General features: G+C 35.5%; 1 protein-coding gene across 1 annotated transcript; it reads left to right on the forward strand.

Annotated features, from left to right (window-relative positions):
- Positions 1 to 8433: 8433 nt before the first annotated feature.
- On the forward strand, positions 8434 to 8820 carry LOC145163696 (uncharacterized). The gene has a single exon (XM_079082495.1). The coding sequence runs from the start codon at positions 8434 to 8436 to the stop codon at positions 8818 to 8820; it is 387 nt and encodes a 128-aa protein (XP_078938621.1).
- The last annotated feature ends 12840 nt before the right edge of the window (positions 8821 to 21660 follow it).

The following is a 21660-nucleotide window of genomic DNA, read 5'->3' on the forward strand; positions in this document are numbered from 1 at the left end:
CAAAGCCCTCATCCCGGACTCACCCACAAGCCTATTATGCATAATAAAGAAGAAGCCGACCAACGGTTGGAAGTTTCATGAACTCCCACTTACACAATCTCAATCTAAACGGCCACTTGGGTCGTCTCTCTCCCTGGCCGGGATGTGAAACTGGCCCAAGTTCCACACCCTTCCAAACTTCCAGAAATTCCGATTGATTCTCCCCCACTTGGATTCAACGAAACTCTCTTAAATCCGATGGATTCCTGGCCCATCAACCTCAGATAGCATGAACTACCTATGACCTGCGCCAATCAATACCAGCATTCCATTACTAGTCAAGTCAATGATCGCCCAACTTCTGAAATCCGGAAGAATACTCTGGAGATCTTAACCAGCCTAATAAACCAAATCACTTCCCATGATACCATACCAATTCCTTGAGTTCTTATGCTGGCGACTAAAAACCATAACCCTTACCCTGAACTGACGAATCTTCACCCCAACTTCCATTCTCGAAGAACCACTGAACTCCAACCGTCTACAACTCATGCGAATATACCGCTCCCCTGACCCATCCAAAGACTAAACAACTCATGCAATTGACACCACTATCTTCCTGATACAGCTCCTCTCCTAGCAACGGTAGTGTTTAAACCAAAAAGTTCTTCCATAGGCAACCGCCGATTATACCCGAACATATGTTAGAATCAATGAACCCTGACTTCATTGGAGAACTAATCCACTAGTCCTGACCAAAGATCCTCCAATCAATACCCCTGAATTGATCCCGACATAGACCTGGATCAACAATTGAACATGCTGAAACCCGCTCAACAAGATACGACCCTCTAATGATTCATTGAAGACTCTCGGCATGCAGAATGGCATATAAAAATCCTTGATAACCTAGACAATAGCAGAGAACCGACCCGAGATATAAGTTACCCAAACCCAAGCAAAATTTCAACGCAATACAAATTCCTGATAGCAATCAGGAAGGAAACAGAAGATAACATACCCGCAAAAGCATCCAAAGGAATCCTGACCTCCTCCTCCTGAGTTACCCTGACCACCCTGAGAACATGGTGCCAAACTCCCCTCCGATGCCAAATGACAAGAACTAACAATAGGATCCTCCTTCCTGAAGGATTATAGAGATCCACAAGCTTTGGGCTCCAGATGAGCCCCCAACTGCCCTACTACAACTTCGGCTCGAAAGGCCCCGAGATGACCATCCAAGATCTCCAAAATCCCTTCCTTGTCTAAACCACAGACCACCGGGGTCCATTCCAAAACACCACGAGTAACTCCGATGAGATAAACTCCCACGACCGCGCATGTATCGGCTCAGTACCTGCTCCTAAGCTGGAACCAGAGTCTGAACCCCATTCCATAGTGCTCAACACCATACCGAAACAACATGCAAAAAGGTCCATATATACCTAATAATCCTCATTCCACAAGCTTCCTAGATCCGATGAGATGAACTCCCACGACCGCGCATGTATCGGCTCAGTACCTGATCCTAAGCTGGAACCAGAGTCTGAACCCCATTCCATAGTGCTCAACACCATACCGAAACAACATGCAAAAAGGTCCATATATACCCAATAATCTTCATTCCACAAGCTTCCTAGATTCTCCAAGAGTCTCCTCGATTCGAGTATGGATCATGTACTTTCAGTAGTACGGGCCCAATACTACCTTCCACACCTATCCATACTTTCCTCAAGAATCCTACCGAATCCTCTAAGTCACCATCTCAAATCCATACCCCAAACATTCGCTACCCAACGCTACAAAACCCACTGAAGCGTTCCCTAGGCTTCCTAGGTTCCCGACCTCACCCTACCATCAGCTGCTGAAGAAATCCTCATGATGCCAGTTAGCTACCTCATGAACACAATCACATGCAGCAAAGCTTAGATAATCCTTCGAGTAACAGACACATCCCTACAACGGTTAGACTCAAACAAGAGTTGTGCAATAGGGTCAAATCCGTCACTCTTAGATTATCCAACCTTTGCCACATGTGACTTGATATATTCACTTAATATCTAAATTACATCACTTATGAGTTCCACAAAGCACAAAGCAAGCAGCATTCATGCAGTAACACTCCAATCCATAGAATAATCACGAGCATCCAATCCCACATACTACAAATCATATTAGGAGCTCCCACTCCCGCTACTGATTGCCTTAGGTGTACTAATTATACCTAACCCTAGCATCCCATGCTTCCTAGGCTACAAGTCATCACATATCAGGCCAACCTATCACTGGCTAATCAAAACTAGCATGCAAGTCTACAAGCTCAAACAACAGGCATACAAAGGCATCTCTCCTAGCATTCTATTATGCAAAAACTGAGCAGATCCTTAGCCCTAACTAGCTTGTGATTCACAGTTTCATATATCAAATCATATCAGATAACATGTATGGTATTTTGGGAGAAACTTACTTGAGCTCGGTCGTTTGCATGCACCACACCCTTTCTTATATTTGAAAACCCTTTTTTATATTTTTTAAACCATTTCATTTCATTTTTGAAAACTTAGCAAACCCTCAGTTTGAGTTCAGACACACCCGAGAGTATGTCTTAATCCCTCAAACCAAGGCTTTGATACCAACTTGTAACGTCCCAAAAATAATGACATAAATTTTTCGTTTTTAAATGAATAAATCGCTAATACATATAATTTCCATAAAACCATGGTAATCAAGATTTAGCAAAATATCATCGAATCAGAGTAAATCATAGATTGCGGAAACATGTGGTATGTGCCCTGCAACCATCCCGAGCTCTTCCATTTAAAAATGAAGCACCTGAAACATAAACTGAAAACCATAAGCACAAAGCCTAGTGAGTTCCCCAATATACCATATACCATACATACATAAATCACATACTAGCCCCCCGCCCTCCATCAGGCCTCGCCCGGTCTCGATTCCCACTCGGCCTTGGGCCCCGCCCGACATCGAGCCCCGCTCGGATTACAGATCTGTCATTCACTAGGCCCCGCCAAACATTGGGCCCCGCCCAATACACACATAATCATATAACCATATAATCATATAAACATATAACCCACTAGCACATGCAATAATCACAAAGACTATAGCATACCATATAGTCATCGAGCCCCTCCAGGCATTGGGCCTTGATCGATAAGCATAAGAACAAGTACTAATAACCAGCATTCAATATACTCATCTGGCCCTGCCCGACATACATAGCAGCAATATAACATATGCAAGGGCCACGCAAACTCCTAGCATCCTAGAATAATAACAAGGGATGGTATTGGTGCCTTCGACCCGCTAAACACAGTGAGGAAACTCACCTGGATCAAAGAGATGAACCCCAACGCAGCTAGCACAAACCACCTGATACCCATCAGGATCAAAACTCGGTCTAAGACTCATATCCATATACTAATAAATGAAAGTTATGATCCAATAATCCTAAATATGGATCGCACAACAAATGGTCATTATATATATATATATATATATATATATATATATATATATATATATATATATATATATATATATATATATATATATATATTCCGTGAGTAATATTCTTTTCATTAATCAAAGTGGGATAACACCGACTCTTGAATTTAAAAGACTCCAATAATTAGATAAACCTCATTTACTAGTTACGAGCCCATTAGGCTTTTATTACTATTCCATTAAAATTTATATCTAAATGAATGGAATCCATAAGAACAACTAGCCCATATTCTATTATATTCTATTATAATATGAGAGTTGAGTCCACTAAGCTTAATAAGAATTCCAGAGCCCGAAAAATAAATAACCTAGTCCAAAGGTCAAAGGCCCACATCAAATTAACCTAATATAGGCACATGAGTCCAAAAGCAAGGAAGACTCTTTACCTGTCGATCTTCCTCAGCCGCATTAAGGTTTCTGGTCGATGTCACCTCCGGCGATCCAGCTTCACCGGTGATACCTCCTTCTCCGGTGACGCCTCCTCCTCCGGTGACATCTCCCTCTCCGGCGCCAACTCTTTCTTTCTATATATCTTACGACTTCCTTTTCAATCTCCCATTTATTGTTTCTTTGAAGGCACCAACAATGATTTCTTCAAGAGCAAGACGAAGATTAAGCACTTTGATAATCATCACTGCCATTGATGGCTTTAAGCGCCACCACCGGAGACATAGCTCGCCGGAACCAGGCTTGATATAGAACATCACCAGAACTCAAAATCTTCCTGAACATCACTATAACAACTCTAAGCCCTCGATTTAGAAAAGAATATAATGGTTACTGCTTCCAATCACTCCCTTTAAGTTGATAGATCGCAGCTCCCCCTCAACCCCGTTTCTCTTCTCTTGATCCACCAACGAGATCACAGCTACCGAAGCTAATGATCAGAAAAGTTACCAGAAAGCTCCATTCTAATCCTCTCTCTCTCTCTCTCTCTCTCTCTCTCTCTCTCTCTCTGTGCACATATACACTACGCATACAATCATAATTAGGGATCCATTTAAGGAGAATGGTGCACAATCGAAGGGTAGAAAATTTTGATGCGGGTCACGACAGTAAACCCTCAGCGAAGTTCCATTCACGTTTGCCGACTATCAGGGGTAACACGGAACCAATTTAAAAAATTGGCAGAAGTAGCCCTTGAGGTTTGTCGTTATGACAACTCTTCCCCCAGACCTGATTCCCTCTTCAAAAGAAGTTTCCCATAATTACTATGTGGACCCTCGACTTAAATATATATATATATATATATATATATATATATATATATATATATATATATATATATATATATACACACGATTTATTGATATTAATAAATCTCACTTATTTACTTTATTAATTACTTGGCCAATACAAAGCATTAATCTTATAAATACCCCCCTTTAAAAATAAAAACCTTAATGATTCGCTAATTATATATATACTTTATTCATTTATTTACTTATTTTATTTGAAACGGAATGTTACACTATTTACATTGAATACATTTTTTGAGATTGATTAGAAGCAGCCTTTAAAGTTAAAATATTAGAGCTGAAGTGGTATATAGAAGAACTTTTATCATGAACACAGAAATGATTGAGATACCAAGATAATCTATAATAAACTATAATCTATTCTTATGGATTCAGAGGACAACCACTTAGGCTGTGATACCAGTTGTGGAAGCAAGGATCTGCGTGGAAAAGGTTTGAGAACTCAAACCTTGAATTAACTTAAGATCAATGTCTGCTAATAATAAAGGTCAAAACAATTCTGGTAAACCAGTCTTGTCTTGGAATTAAGAAGTTCAACAAAGTTCTTAAAATGATTAAATAATAAGTATGAACAGTGTAAAGAGATTCAAGAACAATAAGAATGTTAGTGAGAATGAATGACTGAATGATTCTTTATATTGATGACAAGGGTGAATGTTGCACACATGATAGATAGGTGGCTACTCCTTAAATAGTCAAAGGAGTAACTACAAGAAAAATCTGATAAAGTGCATGGACTAAGAGACCTCTGAAGATCAAATGTTGATCTTGTCTCTTGTACTATACTAAAAAACAAAAGGAACTTAACAAAATAGTACTTGTAACAATAAATTCACATTACAGACTTAGAATAACTCCACTTCGGAACACTCTCGCGTCTAACATGCTTCATCTCAGATTGCTAAAGGATCACTTTTCATGTATCAACAGTTGCTTCGGGGATTCCGTAGCAATTCATGTCAATAAGGAAACCATAGGGGGGAATAGAGTACATTGCATGAACACATAGTTCATCGCCTACAGGTTGCAAGCCTACCAGTGTTTCACCGAATTGTCTAGAATAGTTTGTAGTTGTCATCCATAATCTGTTAGATGACTACATCGCTAGTACAAGTGTACTATAAAAGTCATGCCTCTGATCATTATTTTCATCTCTCAGCACCATTCATTATCCAATATATTATAAGTATGAAAATACATATACGGTTAAATCAAATAAAAATCATTTCATATTGTTTAATCTAACACATAATATCTTAAGCACATATAATAAGCATATATAACATTTAATTAAATAATTCATATCTATGTGTAAGATGAAAGTAATTATGCACTCACTTGTTAAAATTTGATGACTTGCGGTCTGGGTAGAGCTTCGCCTAACACCTTAGCTTTTCCTTTGATATGACCTAGGTATACACATCACTAAGTCTTAGTCTTATATTCCTTGTGACTTATGATAGTCTAGATTCCTCAATAATCCCAATGTCTACATCAAGATCTATCAGGTAAAGAATAACAAGGTAAGATCATATTTGGTATACAGAGTATACTGTTTGGAAATCCCACTTTAAACACCTCACTAAATCTAGCCTAGACATCCCCCCCCCCGATAAGTAGATCAATCAGTATTATGACATAGAATTACTGATTAATTTTATGTATAGATTCATAATAACAACTATGAATATAAATATAAGTTACACTTGAAATAAAATAATTGCAACTTTAACTTACAGAGTTTCCTGACAAAAGTCCAGAAAGTTCGCACGCAGAACTTTGACCCAAACGCTTCTATTCATTGGATTCTCTAACAACTTGGAGACCCGCTAAATAATTCTAAAATCTAGGGGAAAGACGGATCTAAGGAATAAAAAATTTCTAGAGAATTGATGTGGAAAGGTGTGAGGGAAATGAACTGAATTCGAGCTCATTATATAGGGGTTTGGTCAGGATGCGTCGCACCTATACAATGGGTGTGTCGCGCATTTTCGCTACGTTTCTCCTTCATATTTGTGTCACGTGTCAAGTTTCCTGTGGTCCGCGTCGACCTTCTAGAACCTAGTCACGCCGCGCCTACCTACCCAAGCGCGCGCGTCGACGATTATGAATTTCAAAACTTCCAAAAATCGTATATTTCTCATACAAGCTCTGTTTTCGACGTTCTTCATATTCACGCGTAGCTATGGACGAGTACTACAACTTTCATTTAGACTCCGTAGGCTAATTCTCAAATTATTTTTTATTTATATTTTTAGAGAGGCTTAGATTGTTAAAGTCTGTATAAAAATCATAACTCTTTCATACGAATTTCGTTCTCGACTCTCTTTTTATCGATGAATTGTATTTACAATATCTTCAACTCTCGTTTAGATTGTTTTTCCTAAAAATCAACCGATTTAATTTCGGTTTTTGTGTTGACACAACTAGGCTGAAACTTCGCAAAATCATAACTTCCTCATACGAAGTCAGATTTAAGCGTTATTTATTCTTAACGTATATTTTATCCCTGTTTATTAAGTTATCTTAGAAATGTTACATACACTCAAATTACATATACTCAAATAATTATCTTTTATTTATTAATAAAAAATTATAATTGTTGACCAACGTAAATACATCTTTTATAAATAATTCCTAGCGAGAAACATGGACGTTACATACTGATCTTGGGTTTACAAATCACTCAAGATCTTGGGATAAAAAAACTTCAGGTACATACAGATTCATTACTAGTTACTAACCAATTTAATGGAGAATATGTAATGAAAAATGAAAAAATAGCTTCATACCTGAAGATAGTAAAGAACTTGGCCTCCAAGTTCCAAGATATTAACATAAAATAGATACCTATAGATGATAACACGGAAGCAGATACATTATCCAATCTTGGTTCCGCTTTCAAGATTCATCCTGATATTAAGATTCATATATCTTATGCCCCTTCACCCTCAATAGAAAACATAGAAGAAGAGGTGGCACTTGTTCAAAATCTTGGACCCAAGGGCCTTAATCCTAAAGAATCTTGGATCCAACCTATCCTTCAATATCACCGAGATCGATCCATTCCTGAAAATGAAAAATGCTCAAGAAGCTTCAGAATAAAAGCTTCCAAATTCAACGTCATTGAAGATATCTTTTTTGGAAAATCCGCGGCACACCCTATCTTAGGTGTCTCAATGATGATGAAGCCATAATCATCCTTAAAGAAACTCACGAAGGAGAATATGGCAACCACACAGGGGGCAGGTCACTCTTCTCCAAGATATTGAGGGCAGGATATTATTGGCCAACAATGAAGAAAGATGGGATTGAATATGCTAAAAAATATGATGCATGTCAAAGATATAGAAATATCTTGCACCAACCACCTGAACCTCTACATCGAGTTATATCTCTATTGCCATTCATGAAGTGGGGCATGGATATAGTTTCCAAATTTCCTATAGCACTAGATGGTAAAGTTTTCATGTTAGCAATGACTGATTACTTCTCCAAATGGATAGAAGCTGAAGCCTTTGTCCAAGTTAGATAAAATGAAGAGATGTCATTCATCAAGCGCAACATCCTGACCAGGTTTCGCATTCCATCTGAAATTATATGTGATAGCGGGTCTCAATTTATAGCTAAAACAACACAAAACTTTTATGCAAGTTGAGGAATCAAGATGATCACTTCTACACCTGTTCATCCTCAAGCAAATGGTCAAGTTGAGTCAAGCAACAAGATCATAATCAATAAACTAAAGAAAAGACTCACAGAAAGAAGAGGAAGATGGGCTGAAGAATTACCATTGGTTCTATGGGCAGATAGGACCACAACCAAAAATTTCGTAGGACAAACACCATACTCTTTGGTATTTGGAACTGAGGATGTGATTCCCCCAAAAGTTATGATCATTGCGGCTAGGACAAGATTATGCAATAAAGAAGAAAACAACAAGATACCATATAAAGATCTTTTCGTAACGGACGAACTCAAGGATCTTGAAAAGATAAGGATAGCCACATATCAGCAAAGAATTGTCGGCCAAATCTTACAACAAGAATATTAGGATAAAAAGGTTTCAGGTAGGGGATTTCGTCCTTATAAACGTTTTCCAAAATACAGTTGAAAATAGTGCTGGGAAACTTACTCTAAAATGGGAAGGTCCTTACCTTGTAGATTCAGAGGTTGGAAAAGGGTCTTATGTAACGTCCCAAAAATCAGAGGTAAAATTTTCATTTTTAATATAGCTAAAACACTGATACCATTTATTTCAAACATTCCAAATCATCATTAAGTAAAATAATTATCAGAGTTCGTCCCAAAACCATTCATTGCGGAAATCATAGGTGTGTGCACTGCGATCAATCTGAGCCCTTCATTTCCAAATCGATGCAACCTGAAACCAAAACTGTAAACCGTAAGCACAAAGCTTAGTGAGTCCCCCAGAGCATACCCCACACACACAATCTACATAACACATATCGTATTAGCTGTAAAAGCTATCTCTACCGTTAGCCACAAGGGCTATCTCTACCATCAGCCATAAAGGTTGTCTCTACCATCAGCCACAAGGCAATCTCTACCGTCAGCCATAAAGGCTGTCTCTACCATCAGCCATAAAGGCTGTCTCTACCATCAGTCACAAAGGCTATCTTTAACGCATATCATGCATACATACATATCACACACCTCTACATATCAAGTATACCAATTATCATTAAATTAGCTAATTAAAGCTATACACATATCACATAAGCCATGCATACATAAAACCTGTAAGAAGTTTTTACCTAGGACTGCCATGGGCTACCCCACATGGTCTTACATCCAATGCCATGGGCTCCTCTACATGGTCTTTACCTAGGAATGCCATGGGCTACCCCACATGGTCTTATATCCAATGCCACGGGCTCCCCCCGAGGTCTTCCATGCAAAAACACACAATCACATATCATAACAAATCACGTATCATATCAAATCACATAATGACCAACACATATAACATAATCACATAATGGGCCGGCCTTGGTGCCTTAGACCCATGGGTATGGTGAGAAGACTCACCTGGCACTACTGAAGTCCCGCAGATAAAACTCCAGTGCTGATTGACAGGCTCCCGAACTGTCAACATCAAAACATCACCCAATTAATAATTGGGTTCCACTACATAACCATAAGTACATACTTTGGGTAATTACTACATTACCCCCCTGTTTGGCTTTATTCATGCCCAAGGCCCAATCCATAGGCCCAAAGTCAAACTAGGAATCAAGGCCCAACATATGGTCCATCTATGACCCAATTTTCCAAATTGGGCCCAACCCCTCATATGGGCCTTACCCTAAAGCCCAAAAACATATTCTGGTCCATACGATTATTCTTGGATGGCCTATTTATAATCCAATTACCAAGCCCAATAGGAAGGCCCAATATAAAGCCCAAGTGAAAATAGGGTTTCACATAAAATGACGATTAGGGTTAAGTTTTCCTACTAAACCCATTAGGGACTTAATCCACTAAGGACTTAATCCATTAAGTCCAATATTGCTTAGATTATTTTTTGCCAACGATTATTATTTAATATTTCAAGTTATCAAATAATTCTCGCGTGTCCCGATTAATTCCCCAAATTAGGGTTCCATTGCATTAGGGTTTTCCAAACCCTAATTAGGGTTTCCAACCCATATTAGCCCAATAGGCCCAATAGCTAGGTCCTTAAGCCCTGTAGGGTTTTCCTTAGGTCAATTAGGGTACATTAGACCCATTAGGGTTTTCACTAAGCCCATTAGGCTTCATTGGGCCCGTTATGAATTACAAGGCCCATTAGGGTTTCAAGCACCCCAAACGAATCAAACTCAATGAGGCAAGCGCACCGCCACCCGACACGGCGGCCGGTGGCGGCAGGAGGCGGCGACCACCACCCTACGGTGGTGGTTTTGATATTTTCATTATTATTTTGGGCATCATTTACAATGTACAACTAAATAACACACACACACACAAATATAAACATACACACACAGCCACCCTTGTGGCAGCCGGTGGTGGTACACGGTGGCAGCCACCACCTCACGGTGGTGGTGGTGGCTTTTCTGGCTAACTAAACATCCACACAACACCCTCTCGTAGCAGCAATGAACACAAATGCACCAACATACACATATGGCGGCATCAGTGACGGATTGTGGTGACAGCCGCCACTGTGAGGTGGTGGCGGCGGTTCTCTTGATTCCCAGTCGAGCATACACACGCAAACACGATCTGAAACACACTCCCATTCGTGAATCAACCCACACAGCCCCGTCATGAACAGAAGTGAGTCGGCAGTCCATACCGAACACAGAACGAAACCGAAACCATCATTCTCGGCGACGAGCAACAGCCGGAGGCGACAACAACGTGACGACGGCGGCGAAGGCTGGGGCAGCAACAGAAGAGACGTGAAGAGAGAGAGTGCGACCCACCCATGAACCACAAAAGAACCCACGAACCACGTTTCCCGATCTCGTCGTGCCTTCTTCGTCTTCGCCGACGACCAAACATGGCGGCTGGTCCGATGATCCTTCAGTGGTGGCGAGGAGGCGACGGTTGGAGACCTCAACAGAGGTGGTGGTGTGGTGTTGTAAGTCGAAGAAGGTGGAGAAGTGGCGGCCGATACTTAGGGGTTGACGGTTGCATACATACTCCTTAGGGTTAGGGTTATGGTGAAGGTGGCGGGTTATAAACCCCGTCCACTTTAAAACTTTTGGCATAATTACAAGTCTAGTCCCTCCCCATAGGATCTTTTCGAACTCAGTCCATATTTTACCATTTCAACCCCATCCATGTAAATCGTTTACAAATTAAGTCCCATATTTTACTAAGTGGCCCCTCCCTCTACAATTATTTTCAAATGAGGTCCATAATTAACTCTTTAGCCCCTGCTTTCATAAATCCTTTCATATTAGGTCTAATACTTACCAAACATCCCCCCGTCTTCATAATTATTTGCAACCTGAATCCGGATTTTACACTTTTAACCTCCAACTTCTAAATTCTTCACAAATTAGTGCGGGACTTACATTTATTAATTTATTTAAATAAACGGGGCGTTACATCCTATTGGCTATCCACCCTAGATGGACAAGTGTTACCAAGATCTTGGAACACTATACATCTTAAGACCTATTTTTATCTAAAATCCAAGATCTTGGTCTAAGATATTTAGGTACGTTTTCCTTTCCAATTTCATTTATCAAGTATATATTATTATTCTGATAAGTTAAAGAACAGAGTAGGAAATGAGATTGTAAAGAACTTTATTTCATTATTTATGGTAAAAACAACCAACACTGACAATAGATATTACTCACTATTTATACTTACAAAAGAAGATGAAAGGTGAGGTATGTTATGAATGCTCATTATAATGGTGCATAACTACACTCATAAAACTCATAATAATATTTGTTATAATGCTCACTAATTATGAAGAGTGGTGTGAGAATATGGGGAATCTAGTAATCATTCACCAAATAATAATTCATAACACTTTTCATATTTTCATACAGGAAATTGTTGTTTGTGTTATTGTATATTGATATTGATTAATTATTGGTACTTTAATGTGTGATATACAATTATACATAATGCATTTATAATATTTTAACTTGACAACATTATCTTGTGTAAGAAATATACCAATCTTTTGAGACATCCATGGAATCATGATGATATATACATGAACAGATGTAACTCTCATAAGACATTATAATATAAATGTCTACCAAATAAGGAGATCATGTACATAAATACAATCATGCAATCGTATTTGTAAATACATGAATGAATAGTCTCATATACTTGTTTCTAAGGATAAAGATATTAGAATTCGTATGTACGGGTCTGAAGACCAAGACTATGTTACATATAAGGATTTCGAAATAACAATTAACACTTGGATCGTGATTATATCACTTCCGAAATCTGTAATCCGTCCCTTATAGCCTGGGGTTACATGGATTCGGAAGTGGGATAATCCAAGAAATTTGATTTGGATTACAACCTAATCCAAAATCATAAACATAGAACACCTTGTGATGATTTGTGTTCTTGAGAGATATAGCATTGCTTATGATCAAATTTGAGTATAGGAATTATCAACCCTTTTCCACGAACATTTACCTTTCATTTATATAAGGAAGAAAAGTGATTAATATTGGTTACACCAAATTGGAGCCAAAAGAGGGTAGTTATTGGACAAAATCGTTGCCTACATCATCAATAGGTTTTGGCGGGAAATCTATGTTTGAACCCTTTCTTATTATAGGGGCTCTGTCCCTTGGACCCCGCAAGGGGACCTACCCTCGGATCCCCGTATACCCAAGTCCACATTTAAAATTTTGAATATGCACCCTGCACCTCTAGTCTCGGATAGTAAAGTGAACTCAGCCTATCCCGATAGTAATTATAATTACACTAAAATATGTTGATAATACTGAAATTACCAACAGACTAAGTATCATAGTTCTTGCTCTAAAAACTATGAAATTTGTTTCTCATTTGTTGAATGTGAAACCTACCGGTGTAAGTGTAAAAAAATGAATTTTGTTTTTCTTTCATGACATTTATTGATGTTTTTATTAATATTTTTGTTATTCATATGACAAAAGACTACGCTATGGGAAGGTTGACTTGTTTTAAAATTATGTCATTTCAAATTTTATTGTATTCGAAAGACTAATAATCTATTTTATAATACTCGTGACAAGTTTCGGTTATAAATTTTGATGAGTAAAACTCAAAAATTGACTTGATTTTTAAATAAAGTTGATATTCATATTGAATATTTGTCGATGCAGTCGCATCTTATTGTGTGTTTTATCATTTTTTTTATAATTAAGCGTTGTTATATTGAATGAGACATTTGTAACTTTGAGTGATGTTTCTTCATAAGATAATGTGTTTATATCGACTAAATCATATTGGTTTGGTTTGTTTTGTTTTAAACCTTTTTAAATAGACATGAACTTATTCGTTAAGTTATATATTTTTTTTCAATAAAATATTGGGTTTCTATCATACTTGTTAATTTGTGAAATCTTTCGTTACAAAGAATGTTTTGTTTAAACATTACCACTAACATTTTTATCAGCGAGTATCATGGTCGATATGAAATATATAAATTACTATATCTTTTGAACAATAAAGATGATATTGATACGTGAATTTAAGACGTCACTCTTCGCTGCTATAACAATCATACATAACGAGAAATCTCTTACTTTTATAAATAAACTTTATTTGGAACTTATTTATACAAAAACATGCATCAATTGTAGACATATTACATAGTTTATAATGTTGGAAAGTTTCATAACCAAAACATAAAACGCGGAAGCATAATTTTAGATCTTTAATCTCGAATCTGATTAAAAGAAAACTTACACATGAAAGAATGATAACATACCTTGTTCCATTTAGATTTTCGGATCTAGAGACAAGGAAGAGTTTTCCAGTTGATCTCAAGAACTCCCTCTAAAATCCCCCAGCAATTAATCATACGAATTTCTTAGTGTATTTTCGTGTGTCTTGATTGTTCCTCATCACATGTATATATAGATGGAGATATACCCTAAAGTGAGAGATGGAAGGGATCTTGAGGATCTTGAGTCAAACCGGGAACTCAACCCACAAGGTAAGTAAATATTCTATAAATCGGTCCATCAACAATTTATACTCTTACCATAATAGCTGGATTTAATAATATATCGTACATATTTATGAAGTGGTCCCATAATTATCCAACAATCTCCCACTGGACCACGAATATATAAATGTACGTATAACTGTATAAGCGCTTTAATGAATGTTATTATAACATTGGTACCCTTAAACAATCTCGTCCACTAATCATAATAGTATAGGATCAAAGCGGCCTTCGTTACAATTTACGTAACTAAACCTATCAATGGTCACATATACATATATAACTAACGACATAGATTAAACATGATGTGTGGTTTTAAAATCTAAATAGATTTCCAACGAGTTCCTCTTTAGATTGAAGTGAGATCAAACTTCAAATAAGTGCAACTAATAATGGAGTTAACTGAATTCTTAATTCTGTATAGAAAAACATAATTGATCTTAAACAAAACATAAAGCACCATAAAACTCCCACTAAAACCAAATATCACACCAACGTGTGTAGTATGCTCATGAAAGACCTAGGGAGATAATCCCTTTATGAGCGGATCCGCTTTCATGGAGTTTGTTCATATGTGCTATATATATTTCCATTTTGCACTATTGTGTTAACAGAAGGAAACTTGATGTCAATATGCTTTGACTTAATAGAACTTATGTTGTTGGAATATAACATTGCTGACTTATTATCACAACTTTAGTGGTCTTTCAATACCAATAATGTGTAGCCTCGTGCCAAATTTCCGCAACCATATTCCATGCTACAAATTATGCTGCCATTATGGAAGAAGCTACCGAAGTATATTCCATGAAATGGTTTATCATGCTAAAATGTAAAAGTATCCTGATATGGATCAGTAACCATTTTGGCATCTAATAAATTCTTAATAAAAATGATCTCCAAAACATCTGAATTTCCTATAGTTGGGCACATAGACTTTTGTTATATATAGATATCTCAAATTCATTTGGTTGCTTTCTTATGATCCAAACTTGAGTTGCATAGATATCTAGCCAAAACCAAAAAGATAAATTTACTCCCACTTAATCTGTGATACACAAAATCATCTATTGTATTTACCTAAAAACCAAAAGAGATAAAAAAAAATTGATGAAAAATGTGGTACCACGCATAGGATATCCAAATTTGAGGTTGTTGAGTTTGTGTATTCTGAATAGGAGATTGAATAACATTGTCGATCACTTTTCCATAATTTGCATACTATCGAAAGCAATAATAGGAATCAAAATTGATTCCTCCTTAAAGACAATGTTTTAACCTTGTTTCTCCCCCAAACTCAACATCCTCAAAAAATGTTGCTCTATCCAAAATGCAAGGTCAATGTCCATGCATTCGAGAACTAACATAATGCCCTCAATGCATTCCTTAAATTTAATCTCATTGATTACATGAATCATAAATGTGATCAATGTTAGCAGATATAATACCATAATTAAAACATGAGCAAATCTATTTTTTTATGCTCATTAATCCATAAACCGTAATCAATAAATTCAATTTATGACAATTTTATAAGGTATCAACACAACATTAATATCAAGTCTTTGGACAGTAATACTAATTTGCAAGAGATGTCCTTGTTTTATAGATAAACATTGACAATAAATCATGTCAATTAACAAGCCCCTCTTTGGATTGACTTATTAATCACATGGAACCAAAAAATCGTCACATGTTTATCACCACATATATGTTTATTCGTCCAAATATCAGTCTACCTTTGGGTCGGCTAATATCCGCATATATAAACAAATAAGCTATAAATTTTGATAAGAAGAATTGACAATATATCATGTCAATTAATAAGCTCATCTTTGGATTGACTTATTAATGACATGTAACCTAAAAAATTGTCGCATATTTATCATCAAACATGTATTTATCCGGCCAAATATTAACCTACCTTTGGGTCGATTAATATCTGCATTAATAAACATATAAATCATAAAATTTAATAAACATCGACAATAAATCATGTCAATTAATAAGCTCCTCTTTGGATTGACTTATTAATGATATGTAACCTAAAAAAATTGTCGTGTGTTTATTATGAAATATGTGTTTATTCGGCCAAATATCAATATAACTTTGGGTCGATTGATATCCGCATCAATAAACACACATACCCGAACAATGTAATTTATTTGTAAATTAATTTTCACAAAAGATGTCACTTAGGTAACATATTGTGTCAATTAATTTACTCTGAAAATAAATAAACATGTCATAACTGTAGTTTATTGATAACCAAAAATAAAAGACCACCATACATAAAATGGTGTCAAGTTAATATAACAAAAGATGTTATCAAATAATTTCCTTAAATGCCCATAATAATTTATGCCAATTAAATAAAATCAAAATCTATCATAATAATATCCCCGTATAATCATATTTGCTAAAAATTAATCCTTTTGAAATCCCCATGATATGCAATGGTAAAAAAAACGGATTTCATGCCTTATTATAATTTCACAACAATATAAAATAATTATAGTTGTACATAAACAAAATCTGGTTTCATTATGGTTTAAGAAATAAATCTTAATGTAGTGGTGGTATTTAAACATTATTGTTTAAGGGCATTTCGTTAAAAGTAAGAAACTAGCCCACTATTCATACGAAGATTTATTATTATTATTAAAACAAATAATGCTTATTAAATACCACCGAATTGAATTGGATAAATTCATGATCGACGTTGGTTTTATCACAAAACCCAACGATAATACAAATTGATTTTTGCTTGTTAAATGTTCATGTATATAATTCCGATGACGGCAGAAGAAGCTCAAGAAATAGGTATTTTCATTATGATATTTTAAACCAATCATAAAAATTCTTTTAACAAATTCGAGTAGTCTCTGATACCAATTGTTGGAAAGTTTCATAACCAAAACATAAAACGCCGAAGCATAATTTTAGATCTTTAATCTCGAATCTGATTAAAAGAAAACTTACACATGAAATAATGATACCTTGTTCCATTTAGATTTTCGGATCTAGAGACTAGGAAGAGTTTTCCAGTTGATCTCAAGAACTCCCTCTAAAATCCCCCAGCAATTAATCATACAAATTTCTTAGTGTATTTTCGTGTGTCTTGATTGCTCCTCATCACATGTATATATAGATGGAGATATACCCTAAAGTGAGAGATGGAAGGGATCTTGACGATCTTAAGTCAAGCCGGGAACTCAACCCACAAGGTAAGTAAATATTCTATAAATCGGTCCATCAACAATTTATACTCTTACCATAATAACTGGATTTAATAATATATCGTACATATTTATGAAGTGGTCCCATAATTATCCAACATATAAAAGTTAAAGAAAAAACATATAATCTATTATAATAAATGAAAGTTTTTTTGACACATGTCACACTCTCATTCGATTTGTGAAATGTCATTTTGTGGTTATTTTGAATTAATTTCTTTTCCATATGTCATTTTATGGGTTTATCTATTTTAATAAATTTCACATAACTTTAATGTAATAATTACAAATGAATATCTTTCATTAATGGACTTTCATTCTTATTTCAAAATTCTCAAATTAAAGCTCATTAGTTTATTTTGTTTAATTATTTAAATTTTAAAAATAAAAAAATCAATTTTAATAATTCATTATTTTTCTTATTTTTTATAAATCCAAAGTTCTTAAACATTTAAACCTTTATATTTAATTTTTTTAATAAACTCATGTAATATATAGGTCTCACACCTTGTCAAGCAAATATATTAACACCGCGATTAAAACGGGAAACACTTTTTACCTTAATGTTGTTCCGATTATACGCCTAGTTTGACCATTTATTATTTATGAACTTTTTACCTTAATGTTGTTCCGATTATACGCCTAGTTTGACCATTTATTATTTATGAACCTTATTGAATCTTTTCCTTCATTCTAGTGGCCCACTTGTGTCCAACGAGGGTCGAGGAATGGTTGGAACTTATTTATAACTTACTTTCAGAATAAAAGTATATATAGAAAAAGAATCTAGTTTTAGACTTTGATCATGTCATATGTTCATTATTAAACAATCAAATTATATAAATGACTAAATTAAAGAAATAGTATTTTTGGTACGGTGGAAATTACATGTTTACTCCAAGTTTTGTTTATGTTATAAAAAGTGTCCTTGTAGTTTCCTTTTGTTGTGTATATGGTCCCTCTAACTTAGAGGTGGCAAAAATTGACACGACACGAAACCCGACACGAAATAAACGGGTTTGGGTAAGATATTTCAACCCGTTTAAATAAACGGGTTGACACGACACGACACGAAAATTAAATGGGTAAGGTTAGGGTTGAGAACTTCAACTCGAATATGACTCGAAAATGACCCGTTTATTTATATGCAAGTTTTTTTGAATTATTTAAATAAACTAGAAAGATACAATACCAAAACCATTAGTAAAAGAAAACTTTCGAATTGAATTGTTTTGTAATGTTGAAATGACTTAGCCGTCTAGATCAAGACTTCATTTCAGTTTTTCCATTCTCTCCCAAACTACCCAGTCTCTTTCACCACTCTCACATCCTCATGACCTTGTCATCCGCCTCCCCAACTCCAACTCTTTTAATTTTGTCATCTAAACTTGCTATGACTTCATCTATTCTGCCTCCAAACTATTTGTTTTTCCTTTCCACCTACCCAACTCCTACTCTTTCAACATGCTCAATCTTTTAACCTCACATGACACGACATATTTCAAGGTATAGCCCTAACCCTAAACCCGACACGAACTCGACACGAAAATAAACGGGTTGACACGACACGACACATTAATTAAATGGGTCGGGTTAGGGTCAAACACTTTCAACCCGTTTAATGTTTCGACACGACACGAACCCGACACGACACGACACGATTGCCACCTCTACTCTAACTAATATCAATAACAATATTGAAAGACTAAATATGTGTGAGTACCCACGTTGCAAGCCGAGTAGTCGTTGCTAGTTCACGATCAACGTTTGGGTAAGTGGGGGTGCCATCCACATTATTTTTTCTTGATTGTGTCCATGCAACATATGATCTCTACGTATGGTTATGCGATTATCAACTAGAGAAATCGATCAAATGGTTATGGGACGTTGAGGGGGCAAAGTGGACAGCTGCACAAGACCCAATTTTTTTGGGGCCTAATTTTTTAATTATTATTATTATTATTATAATATGTATATATATATATATATATATATATATATATACTAGTAGTTTACCCGCGCAAAGCGGCGGGGTGCATAAGTTCTTTCGGTGATATGTTTCTTTTAGAAAATATTATGTTCCAAAAGAACGTACATGTCGAAGAAAATATAATCAAACTATGTGTTATTTGTTACATGAGTTATCAATTCATCACGTGGAGGTAGTATTACGTCGGGCTGACTTTGAATACCAACGTATAAACAAAAATATCTCATTAAGAGTGTAAATTATGACATGTCTCAAATAAAAGATTATGGTTAAATGTAATGTTGTACAATTTAGATTTTCATTTGATAACTCTGGATATATAGTTGGATTGTTATTTTATATCTGGTTTCGTTATGTTTCGTTCCGTCTGGCGTTGATAAGGGTTGCTATTATAAATCAACATTCTTTGACCAAAATCCAATACACATGTAGGAGATGCATTGGTAATATCCATCAAATTTGGTCGTGGTTTATCTACCGGTGTGGTCTCAATGTTGAGGAATTGGGCAGTAGGATGGAGATGCTCAAAATTTTGGAAGTCTCGACTCATGGAAGAAATAAGAACAACCTCAAATTTGCTCTTACTTTTTCGTTGCTTGGTCGGTTTTTGAAGGACCAAAACTCACTCGTGTTCGACTCCAAAAGATGCTCTCCTTTTAAAACGGCGGATGAGATTCAATTGATCTTTTTTAATTGGATCAAGCCTAGATAGGTTTTTCATTGTTTTAGTTGGTTGGATTGATCTAAATCTCTCTTTTTGACAACTATTCTCGACTTTAACATTTTAAATAATTCATAATTTTTTATATATTAAAAGTCGAACACATCATCATAATGATATTATTTTTAATTTTAATTTTTTAGTCTTAAATCTTTAAGTCTAAATTAAACGTCTAGATTTTAAACTTTGAAGTTCCATTATGTTTAAATATTAATAATTAAATTTTGTTATAAATTGTTTTTCAGACTTTGTTATTAGAAATTGTTTCTCGTATTTTAACAATATCTTTTCAATTTTTTGCATATAATATTTAAAAAATCAAATAACATTCACAATAACTACTTGAATTTTTTTTTGAACGCCAAAACATATCAAGAAAAGAAAAAGACCGGCTAGGAAAATGGCCAAACAAAGTTTTACATCTAGAAACACAAAGTAATGAAAAAACACCAAAAGAACACACCATAGATTCTCCATAACAGACATTGGACTATTGAGGGCAAGCATGACAAGGCCATGTACTATAAAATCAAACCATCACATGTATAAGAATTTCTCTATACAACGGTATCAAATAAAACTCAATAGAATCCACAGAAGAGAATAAAATACATATAGCTACACAAGAATTTGCAAAAAATGTTTTAAATGATATCCAACCCCGATCTAGTTAAATTCCATTATTTAATAGCATAAACGAATGCGAGACCTTAACTTTTAATTGAGACCTGATAATCAACAATACAACCACCCCTCGACATATATATATATATATATATATATATATATATATATATATATATATATATATATATATATATATATATATATATAGAGAGAGAGAGAGAGAGAGAGAGAATTAGATGTGGAACTACAAGAGTCATCAAACTAAATGTATACATTGTAGTACTTCTTCATGCTAGATGTTGATAGATTGTTTAATGAAAGATTATTAATTTGTTTTAGCAAAATATAATAACAAAGATAGTTTAAAATGACCAATATACCCCTCCCCTCCCCTGCCACAACCACATTCCCCTTACAGATACAGTCAAATATCATATAAACCATATACATAGCTGCACATACATATACACATTGATACACAAACAAACACATACCTGATGATCCAAACACACATTCCAAGTTGTCCAGACAAACACCCCTCCCCTCATCAAAGCACCCACATGTCCAACAGTCCTGAAAATGAAATGCGAAATTTTTAACTATGAAAACTGAACAAATATTAAAAAAAAGTGTTTTTCCCA

The sequence above is a fragment of the Lactuca virosa genome, chromosome 3, assembly GCF_052849685.1.
Source record: "Lactuca virosa cultivar CGN04683 chromosome 3, Lactuca_virosa_CGN04683_v6, whole genome shotgun sequence".
Classification (NCBI taxonomy): Eukaryota; Viridiplantae; Streptophyta; class Magnoliopsida; order Asterales; family Asteraceae; genus Lactuca; species Lactuca virosa.

Excerpts from the sequence above, each read along its gene's own strand:
- LOC145163696 (XM_079082495.1), top strand. The coding sequence starts at position 8,434 with ATGATCACTTCTACACCTGTTCATCCTCAAGCAAATGGTCAAGTTGAG.